We start from the raw sequence: 11,528 nt of genomic DNA, 5'->3' as shown, positions 1-11,528 counted from the left end.
TTTACGCCATCACATCCTCCCAGGTTTTTGAAATCCAATCATACACTCTTCTTTTGCAGTTCTATAACACTCTGAACCTCTTCTCTCATTGTACTTATCAACCTATGTAATGACTTTTCTCAAATTTCTATCATTAGATCATAGATGAAGGAGATTGAGAGGTACCTGTGCTTATCTCCATCACATTGTTTCGCATATAGAAAATGTTTAAAATGTATTTATTAGGGCTGGCCCCATGGCTTAGCGGGTAAGTGCTCGCGCTCCGCTACTGGTGGCCCGGGTTCAGATCCCGGGCGTGCACCAACACACCGCTTCTCCGGCCATGCTGAGGCCGCGTCCCACATACAGCAACTAGAAGGATGTGCAGCTATGACATACAACTATTTACTGGGGCTTTGGGGAAAAAAAAAAGCAGGAGGAGGATTGGCAATAGATGTTAGCTCAGAGCCCATCTTCCTTAGCAAAAAGAGGAGGATTGGCATGGATGTTAGCTCAGGGCTGATCTTCCTCGAGGAAAAAAAAAAAAGTTGATATTAAAAATAAATAAATAAATAAAATGTATTTATTAAATGGAACTGGAAAAGGGAGAGCATTCAGGAAGTAGAAGCCTGGAAGGCTTATATCTCATTGGGTCTTCTTCATAGAGTCACAATCAGGGTCACTAAATGTTAAGGATAAAATAGATGAGGCTGTCACATTGAACCATAATCTAAAGCTTCTAACAACTTTAGAATAATACAAGGCTTGCATTTCTGTTTGAATTTCATCTCTCCTAAGCAATACAGAATACATATTTTATATATAAACGCGGCAGCCCTGACCAGCTGCTCTCTATTTTTACAGAAGCACTAGCAAATATAAGCATAAACTGCAGTAAGATATGCAAAATAAGGAAAGACAGGATAGTAAGTGGGGGGAGGGGTTAAATGCGAAGTAGCCTTGTGAGAGACCCTTCCAGAGAGATGTTTCACAGGATAAGCAGTTCTTTAATCTCAGCATGTGTGATCTGCAGACGGATCCTAACAATTATAATTGTTTTAAACAAAAATCTCAGAACTTTACATTAAGTTCTGAGCTTCCATATGCATTATAAAAAATCAACATGGAATCTTCTGTAGAATAAAACGGGTATGCATGCTTAACATAAAAGTCTATGTGGTTGAAGTATATCAATTCAATGAGGCCTAGTTATTTTATTATATACAAAAATATAATTGATATTCTGTTGTTTTTTCACATTTTTCTTTCACTAGGCTTCTCTTACCTAGAGATTTTCTTCTATTTTTCGAGGAAGGAATGGCATAATGAAAGCAGTAGGATCCAGCTGGCTTTTTTGTTTTCTCACTGTTACCAGATCCTAAATCTCTCCCCTGATCTGGCTCAGGATTCTGGTGTGGAATAGATGATTCCATTCCAGTCAAGGTATTACCTGAGATGGGAAAGATCACCCCTGGGAGCCCACCTGCCTCATGAGCCCTGTGAATTCCTCACTGGTAAACAATGTTCCTATTGTCTTGCTTCATTCATAGTTCTCAGAGCCACACCTGCCAGAAGCCAGCAGCAGCTGCCCAGACTTACCTTCTTAGAAAGAATAATGAGAAAGAACAGACAGAAAGCTGGAGTTAGGAAGTAATTCAACGTATCAAAGTATCTTTTTACATTTTGTGTGTGAGAATATTTAATATTTCCATGGATGTGAATTTACTTACAATACAAATATGATAAACCTACTATTTATCGAATACCTCTTACATGCTAGAACTTCACATACCTATTTTATTTTGTCTCTGTGACAGCCAGGAAAGTTAGGTATTATACTCCCCAAGGAAACTGAGGCCCGGAGAGAATCAATCCCAGTCAGTGGCTGCTCCGAGATTCAGACGTGGATCAGCCTCATTTCTAAAGCTCTAGTTCTTTCCTCTAAGCTCTGCTGCCTTCGAGAAAGCAAAGCCCCAAAGAAAAATCTATTTGAAATTTTAACAGCGTTTTTATTTAGCTAAAAAGTAGAGAGGAAAAAAGGAATGCATGTGTGAACGGAGTCTGGGTATCCAAAGAGCACGTAATGGGCCAATGTTGGACCTCCCCGTTTCCTCGCCGCCTGCAATACTTCCCCGTCTCCGCACCTGCAGGTGTAACTGTGGCTGCGCGGTCCCCAGCAAACCTGCGGGGCGCCGGCTGGTAGTGCGAAGGTTACGGCAGCACGCGGAGGAAGCCCGGGAGAACTGCACGCGGACCAGAGACCTCAGAGAGTCTTTAAAATACGTAATTAATGTGTCCTCGTTCGTTTCCACTGCCATTCCCGCTTCAACTACTCCGTAATAGCCTTGCAATTCTCCATCTTTCAACTTGCCCTCCGCCAAGCCCTTCTCCACACCCCCCAGAGAATCAGATTGTGTCGCTCCTCCGCCTGGAACCTTCGGTGCTGCTCATTGCTCCGAGGATCAAGTTAAACATCCCTCACGTGGCCTTCCAGACCCTCCACGTTCCGGCTCCTGCTCGGTGCTTGGGCTTTCACCTCTGGCCACGCGCTCAGCTGTTCACCGTGCTCCAGCCACCCTGGCCCTTTCCTCCCCCAGCTCCTTTACACACCGTGTCTGTTCTCCTGACCCTCGCCTTCTCCTCTCCCAAGTCCCACTCACTCGCCGAGGCTCAGCTTAGATGCCACTTTTAAAGTGAGGCCTTTCCTGGCTGATTCCGCACCCCCACCCCCCACCCCGCGGTCTCCTCCCTCGCTATCTAAATAGATCTCCTAAATGTGCTCCACGAGTATTCTTCATATTACCGATTGCAATTTGCGTTATATACTTGCCGGAATATTTTTAACGTCTGCAAGCGCCACAAGGGTTTAGCACTGTGCCGGGCAGGCACACTGCTGGAACTTAATAACTTTTGAATGAATGCATGGAGGGACTTGAATTGGATCTTAATTGTCACCATCATCATCTTATCATCACAAGATTTCGAGTTCCCCAGTGCTGCTATCACGGGCATGCCCACCCCTGTAGGGCTGGCAAAGCCCGGGAGGAGAGGAGCCTTTCTGGCGCGCCCAGCGCGCGCTCAGGCACTCCGGAGAGGATCCGGGAACAGCGCGGCTCCAGGCAGGTCTCACGGCCAGGTGTCCTCCTGGCTCCCAGGTTCACGTGCACTGGGGGAGGAGGGGCGGAGGAAGAGGACAGAGTGAATCAGCGAGCGCCGGGTACCTAGCAGGGACCGCGGGCGGCGCCCGGTACGCCTCCGGCCTCGCGCCGCCGCCCGGGAGCGCGACTTCCTCCTTTGGGGGCCGGCGCGCGGGACAAGGCGGGGCGGGGCGGGAGACGCCCCCGCCGGGCTGGGCCCGGGGCCGCCCCAATGGGATTCGGTGCCGGGCCGCGGCTGCGCCCAGTCCCCGCGCCGCGCTCGGCCGCGGAGGAGGCGGCCGGGCCCGGGCAGCGGCGGCGCTGCGCCCGCCAAGGGGAGGCCGAGCCTGCCAAGCTGGCGCGCGGCGGGGCCATGGTGGCCGGCGCCCGCGGCGGACGCGCGCTGGCGGGGGCGGCCGGCCGCGGCCTGCTGGCCCTGCTGCTGGTGGTGTCCGCCCCGCTCGGGCTGCAGGCGGAGGAGCCGGGTGAGTGGAGCGCGTCCGGCGGGCGGGGCCTGGAGGGACCGAGCGCGGGAGGAAGTCTGGGTCGCCGCCCGCAGCCGGCGGAGTCCCGCTCTATCTGGCCGACGGCGGCTGGAGCGTAAAATAAGTTACTGCATTTGGATCACCCCCCCGCCACACTCCTTCCTTCCCCCCTAAACGAGAGAATCAACTTGGCGCCTCCCCACTTGCTCTCTTCGCTGCCGCGCAGCCCCACTCAGTTTCCAGACTTCCCGACTCTCCGGCCCCAGAGAAGTGACATGGCCCAGGGGTCGCGCGCTGACGACCCCGGCCGCCTTAGCGGAGTCGTGTGCGGGGACGCTTCTCTCAGTCCTCCTTTTGCAGCTGCCCGGCAGTTGGGCGGCCGGGCCCTCCCTGTCGCCTCTGCTCCCCGCGCGGCCGGGATCCCAGCGTGTGCGTGTGCGGCTTGTGCGGCGTGGTTGGCAATGTTTCCCGGGTTGGCCTGGGAAGCCGGCGGGCAGACCTTACCAGCGTGCTGCCTGCGCTCCAAGTTGGAATCCTGTGCTCGGCTCCTTCTCGGGTGTTTGAGCGAGTCGACTCCCGACGAGGCTGGTCTTTCTCTGCACCTAGTCCTTGGCTTCAGGTTGGAGCTAATGAACCCGCAACCGAGTTTACCTCTGCATATCCACGGCATTAAAGCAGAAAACTGTTTGACCAGCCTAAGAAATCCTTGTTAATTAGGTCTTTATTGATAGCAAGGGGCAGCTTTCTGCGCACTTCTTCGGTTCTTGTTTCTCTCCTCCCCTACTTCTGCCCTTGTACAACTGAGATTATTTAGTGGCAGCGAATCTATCCAGTATAGTTTGACAGCTCCCCCACACCCACCCTCACTCTGTGTTTTCTAATGAGACAAACTAAACCAAATGCTGGTATTTTTTTTTTTTTTTTCGCTGAACCGCGTATCCATTCCCAGTCAAACAGTGATACTCAAGATGTTGGTAGTGGTTCTTAAGTTACCAATTTGTTCAAAAAAAAAAAAAAAAAGCCAAAGTTTAGACAAAATATGTCTTGGCACTGTAGCAGAATACTAGGCATATTGTAAAATTTTAATAAATGTGCACGCTTTTGTTGACTAAGTAAGATTTTGTTTATGTGTTAAGCATTGAAAAATGTTTCTGAAGTCACTGTTTGAAGATACACCTTTAATACTGCACATCTGTGACTCGGTCCAACAATATGTCCCTGTACTAATCTGGCCAAAGCTGTCCCCCATCTTTCCAAATGAAGTTTCAGATGTTATGTGGTCAGTCAGGATATTAACTGGGTGCTCTGTAGAGCAGTTCTCTGGGAACAAGTGTGGTTTCTTCGATTCTTATTAAGCTTCACAATTAAGACTTTATTGCAGTTGACTATTGGAAGAAGATGTCATTTGAGTTTCCATGAAACATCCTATATATTTAGGATGTTAAAAGAACTGATAAAGGTATTCAATCACACAAAAAAGTAAAACTTAGATTTGGGACATTTACTGGAAAAAAATCTCCTAGGAACTCCAGTTCTGATACCTCTTGAGTGAAGAGGCATAATCAGTGATTTTTGAGTATTTCTCACAATTAGCTCTTTGACACTTTTTTTTCAAGTTTCCATAAATTTAAGCATGCACACCCGTTTTAGGTCTTGAGATATGCTACTGGCTATGTAGTTTGATGGTGGTCCTCAGTGATATTAGTGCTCTCAATGTTTAGAAGATAAGAGGGCAGCCTTAGCACAATAGTCTGTTTTTGGTGAGAAGACACCATTTATTACATTTTACCTTCATTGTTCTTGGAGTCACCTTAGTCTGATGCTTCTCCCTAACTTGCCTGATCACTGCTCTTTCCGGAACTTTTATAAAGCCCCAGCCCCATATTGTGAATCAGAATTTCCAATGGGTGGGGCCTGGGAATATGCACTTTTGAAAGGTTTCCCCAGGTAATGCTGATTCAAATCAGTTTTGAAATGGTGGAAACATTTTATAATGTTAGGGTCATAATAAAGTGCTACCATCGGTGTCATAGACAATTTAATATTAGACTTTTATTTGTTGTGTTATGTTTCAGGAAATAAATGTGATAATCTGAATATTTATAAGCCAAGTCAATTAAATTATTCAAATTTTTTATGTCAGATTCTGGTGACCCCACGAAGCTATACCGGTTCCTTTGTAGGGCTGCTGCTTGCCTATCTGGTGTTTTGCACTTATAAGAAAAAGGTGTCTACCCCTCCTAGTGTTCATAGCCTGGCAGGCACTAGGGCTTAATGAGCAGAGTTTCGGTTGTTTTCTATCCCTTCTTATGCTGTGCTTCTCTGGACCCGCTTAACTAAAGTTAGATATTCACACAGATTGTTTCACATGACTTTTGACCTTACATAATTTCACATGTAATTTGATGATTAGTATTGATTCAATTTGTATACATCCATAAGCTTGGACTTAGGTCTTATTACCTTGATCATATTTTGTAGCATAAAATACCCTTAATTCTTGTGATGAATTTGTGCTGACTACATATCCCTGATTCTCTCTTCACCTAAATACTCGGAAATGGATATTAAAGATTTCCTCTTTGTGATTTAAGTGTTAGTGAAGAATAAAAATAAACAGTTAATTCCTGAGGAAACTTCTAAGCATAGAATTGGATACTGAAAAATTGCTTTAAAAACTCTGCCCAATTCTAATTTGTTGCTATTGGAAGGTCTCTTCTTAAGTCATCACTCCTGTATATTTGGTTGGACATAGGACAGCTGATATCTGATGTTTTGGGTGAGAGGCCTTTTAAAAAGTAAGCACAAGTGTATTCTGGCACCTTCTACATCAGTGTATGCGCTCGTCCCCAACTTGCCCTCATCTCGAAGGTCTGGAATTCAGTCAGCCCTGGAGACCGTGAGTTCCTGAAGACAGCAACTGGGGTTGTCTTGATCATCACAGCACCTGACCAAGGTGCTCAATTAATGTTTTTTGAGCTGGACTGAACAATCTCTTTGGGTTTAGGAGATGTTTTCAAATTATTTCCTAATTAGTGGAAACCGAGTAATAAAGAGTCTACGGAAGTTCTTTATGAAGGTACACCTGGTGCTTTCACTAATTAATTTTGTGTAGCAAGCCCAGCTCTCTTGGCGTGCGTATTTTCTATATGTAAGGATGCCTTTTAAATGAAAGGACAGCAGGAAGGAGGGAACATGCCAGCAGAACAGTATGTACCATATCTTTTGGCTGTAGTAGATGTAGCTTGTAACACTCTGAAACACTAAGATATACTATATATATCAGAAAAGAAAGAAGTTATGTTAAAGGATTCATTAAACAAATCGAAGGATGTTATTAAAGCAGGATTTGAACTCTGAATAGTGTCCCAAATGGTATTTATTAACTTTTCAAAAGTTGAACCCTTTAGACCCTGTGGTACTGAAACAGACTTGAAAATCATATTAAAAAAACCACAACTTGGAAATAAGCAAGACATCTGACATTTATAAGGAATTATGTTTTTATTTTTAAGATGCATGGGGAAATTAAATTCATTGCAACATTTAGCAAAGGTTTTAGTTATGTTAAGACAGAAAAAAAAGAAAAAAAAATTTGTTCAGGGAACTATTTCCTATAGTTTTGGACTTATTGCTCTGTGTGTCCTAAAGCATAAAGTCAACTCTATACATATTAGAGCAGCCGGTTGTTTTACATTTTTAAGGAGATAATACACATAACCTATCTGGAATTGCACTTTGCACATAGTAAGAGATCAATAATTGCCAGCCCTCTTATTATTCATTACTGTTTATTACTGTTAATTTGACAAATATGGGGTCCCCTTTGTCCCGTCCCCCCCCCCCACTGCCTCTTGGACCTCTTTTCCTACCATGCTTGCTCATACTGCCTGCCATACTGGCTTTGTTGCTATTTCTCAAAGGTATCAGGCAGTCTTCTACCTCAGAGCCTTTGCATGTGCTGTTCCCTCTGCCTGGAATAGTCTTGCCCCAATAGCCACGGGACTTCCTCCTCCTTCAGTCTTTGTTCAGATGTTGCCTTCTCTGGGAGAATTGCTCTAACCGCTTGTAACCCTCTTACCGTCCCTAGAACTCCACATTTGCCTTCCCTGCTGTCAGTTTTCTCTAGAGCATTTACAATCTTCCTACAGAGTATATAATTTACACTTTAATTTATCTGTCTTCCCCCTATGAAAATATAAGGTCCATGAGGAGCTTTGTGCCTCGAACAGTGGTCAGCACATGATGGGTGCTCAAGAGGGGATGGGTGCTCTGCGAGGATGGAGGGAGAAGCAGTGAAAATACAGTTCCTGCTCTGCTGTGAAAGACTCAGAGCTGACTCTAGTTGAGAATCAGAGTAATGGAACTGTATGTCTAATCCAACTGTTGTTTGTAAATAAAAAGTCTGAAAATTTCATGAATTTAAAGTAGAAGAACACTTTCCGGTACATTCGAAGTCTGGCATTGAGGATGAAAGGAAAAATATTGCCAGACTTTCAGATTTTTTTTCATTAGACGATGGAGTAATTTTGCCTTTTTGCAACTGGAGAGTCATGTTGATGTCATCCTCCAGATGTTCATTCTCTGTATATGAAAAAATAGTTGTTTGCCTTGGGGGTGGGGGAGTGGGAGAGACTTAACTGATGAGAAAAAAACCACATGGCAATTGCTAACCCAATGTGGAAATAAATTCTGTGAGCCTCAGTGTGCTGAATCCAGAACCAACTGCCAAACTTGCCTTTCAGTGGGAATTGAAGAGGAGAGTTTTTTGGGGGGGAAAGGAGGGAGAAAAGTGAGGGGAGAGTTTAAGATCCACGAGAGCAGGGATGAAATGGAACCTTTATATTCACCACCAGCACCCGGTATGGGGCCTGGCTGATCACCGGCTCCAGATAACTGTTCCCTGAGAATGCTATGGCTGAGTTTGACAGAACGTGGTGCAGGGTAATATTCACTAAATTGTTTTAAACAAGAATTGCATACATGACTACTGTGACGTCTTAAGAAACACTATGCATATGTTCAAGAAAACAGGTAAATTCAACTCTGAAAAGGAGTTGGAGATCTCTGAGACTCCTTTATAGGCAACTCCAGGAAAGCTGCCATGAGCTAGGTGCCGGCAGTCTTAAGAATAGAGGAGCAGGTGGGGTACCAGTTTGCACCAGGTGCATCAGTGGCCCCTATGATCTGCAGATGCTTGAACATTGAGGGCATCAGGGGCCTATTTCACCTCGAAGATCATTTGGGAACAGTGTTTCGGCATTTGTGACATTAGCACTGTGTTAAAGCCATGTTGTCATGTATGCCTTGACTGTTTATTGCCATTTCTACTCAATCTATTAATCTAGTTTTTATGAACTATCTCCTTGGGAGCTATATGCTATGTGAAAGTGTACCCGACATTTGCAGAAGTGTCTTTGTCTTGTATATGCTTGCATATGGTAATTTTAGGTTAGGTGGATTTTTTTTGTAGGCAAAGGTGCAAAGAATAACATTGAAACTAGGTAACAGCTAAGTGGTTCCGTGTTACCCAATCCCTCCCTTTTTATAAAGCTACCTGGAGCCTTTTTTAAAAAAAGAATAAATTTCTCTTAGGATGGGGCTTTCTCTCCTGACTACCTTCCCAAAGATCTTCCCTAATGCCTACAAGGCAGAATAAGGCAGAATAGTTGTGGAATGAAGCAGGGTATTGATAACTAATATTGTACCGATATATCATAATCCTGCAAGGAAGGTGTTACACAGAACCACTAAGGACATGTTTTTGGTGTGTGCATGCACACACACAGAAATATATATCCCCACAACAAATACACATGTACACGCACACACAGAAACTTATATACTGTATACTATTTGTTTTTACTAAATATTAGATAAACAAAATTATATATATAAAATACGTGGGGGCCTGCCCTGTGGCGTAATGGTTGAGTTCAGCGCGCTCTGCTTCGGCAGCCCAGGTTTGCGGGTTTGTATCCCGGGCACAGACCTACACCACCCGTCAGTCACGCTGTGGCGGTGACCTAGATACAAAATAGAGGAAGACTGGCAGCGGGTGTTAGCTCAGGGCGAATCTTCCTCAGCCAAAAAAAAAACAAAAAAAAAAATTGTGTAAGTTATAAAGTAGAACAATAAAACTAATACCTGCATACTCTGCTACCTAGCTGCTACCTAGCCGCTACAGGCTTTATATCCTGCTTTTTTTTAACTTAACATTTTCTTAAAAGCTTTTTACCATACTATTTGGAAAAAAGTTCCACGTTTATATTTATTTTTAGACTTAGCCTTCAGGTAAACCAAGAACTCATTTTCAAGTCATTTATTGCTACTGAGGAATATCTGGTGGGAAAGTGGGGTTTCTGTCTTGGCCGATCAGCTGTGAGTCTTGTTAAGATTCTTTTGTGTGATTCAAATAACTCTTCCTTGCTTATGAAGTCAGAAGTGATTTGCTTGTCCATACTTTATTTGGGAAAAGTATCTAAGTTTAACTTTAAATATACTAAGTATCAGAGTGGTAAGGTGTAGTATTCCCTGGTCCTTCCTGGATGAGATTCTTAATTTACACTTAAAGGGGTCAACCTTGTCAATGCTTAGACTATTTAGAGTTTATCTTTAGTGAGAACCACATTTGTTTTGATATTCAGCATTTTCCAACTCAGATTACAACCACTATTGTAGCTTTTTTATTCAGTGTCCAACATATTTACATTTTACTAGATGAGAAAAGAATACGGTCTTTCTTTTCTTTCATCTCAAAATTAAAATCCTTGGAAACTAGTATTATGTGGCTCTATTTCATGATGGAGTGTGTTTCATGGATGTGCCTAAAGGTTGTGTGTAAATGATTTTTGTGGCGCACTCTATTCTTGAAAAAAGGTAAAGAAAATAAACTATTGTTTCTGAGAAAAAACAAGGCCAACCAATATTAAAAGTCATAAAGTCCAGTTAAATTTGAATTACTAGTGCATAAAATTTTCTGTAGGGAACATATGTAAACATCTCCATTGGTCTCAATTTTTAAATGGCTGAGTGGATTTAATACAGCCTTTTTATTGCTTTTCACAAAAGCAAGTTCACCTCAGATTGAATAGTGGTTAATTTCAGCCCAAAGGAGGAAATTTTAAGGCTTAATAGCCCTTGAGACCACTGGACATGAGATCTGTTTATTGAATTGCTCCCACTCCAACGAGTTTAGAATGGAGGATGCTTATTTTGAGAATTACACGGACCAAGATTTGCCTTTTTTTTTCCTGCCTCCAGAAAGCCACTGCTTTCCCAAGAGATTAAAATTGAAGATAGCCTAACTCTACAGAAAGAGAAATGGCCCTGTACTTATTGTCACTGCTAGCTCAAAAGGGTCTAAAAATCTTTGAGACCCTCTTGCATTTTGGGTAGGAAATTCTTTTTTTTTTTTATCCTCTTTCTTCTTCTTTTTCCTTTTCATCCTCTTTGCTACAGTTGCTGTGCTAAATTATTAACATCTTAACAGACACATTGTTTTTCCCCTGAGGTATTTAAAATATATTAAAGATTTCATGACATTTCTCCCCTCAATATTTCGTTTGTATCTCTAGACGTTTTTGTACATAACCAAAATGCCGTGAGCACACCTAAAATTATTAATAGTAATATAATATATTAATATCCTCTAATACTCAATTCCTAGTCAAATTTCCCCAGTTAACCTAAACATGTCTTTTTACCATTGCTTTGTTCGAACAAGGATCCAAAGTCTGTTACACGTTATAGTTAGTTATTATGTCTCTTAAGTTACTTTTACTCTACCCCTGACCCCTGCCCAAGTAAGTTTTATTTTCCTACATGAAAATCAGTTCAGTTGTCCTGTGACACAGCTGACATGCTAAATTGGACTGACTGCTTCTGAGTGGTGTGTCTTTTACTTGGGGCACTGTCCCCTGTATTT

The 11,528-nt window shown here is 43.4% G+C and overlaps 1 protein-coding gene across 2 annotated transcripts in view; it reads left to right on the top strand.

Annotated features, from left to right (window-relative positions):
* The first annotated feature begins 3,350 nt into the window (after positions 1 to 3,350).
* DCBLD1 (discoidin, CUB and LCCL domain containing 1) overlaps positions 3,351 to 11,528 on the top strand; it is a 61,249-nt gene continuing 53,071 nt past the window's right edge. The window contains exon 1 of one of the 2 annotated variants that reach the window (XM_058566392.1): positions 3,351 to 3,601. In XM_058566392.1, coding sequence (XP_058422375.1) covers positions 3,490 to 3,601 — 112 coding nt within the window. In that variant the 5' untranslated portion in view covers positions 3,351 to 3,489. The remainder of the gene's footprint in view (positions 3,602 to 11,528) is intronic. The other variant, XM_058566393.1, reaches the window with a different exon arrangement.

The sequence above is a fragment of the Diceros bicornis genome, chromosome 23 (genome assembly GCF_020826845.1).
Source record: "Diceros bicornis minor isolate mBicDic1 chromosome 23, mDicBic1.mat.cur, whole genome shotgun sequence".
Taxonomy (NCBI): domain Eukaryota; kingdom Metazoa; phylum Chordata; class Mammalia; order Perissodactyla; family Rhinocerotidae; genus Diceros; species Diceros bicornis.
The sequence above is the reverse complement of the archived record's forward strand: the minus strand, read 5'-3'. Positions and strand labels throughout refer to the sequence as shown.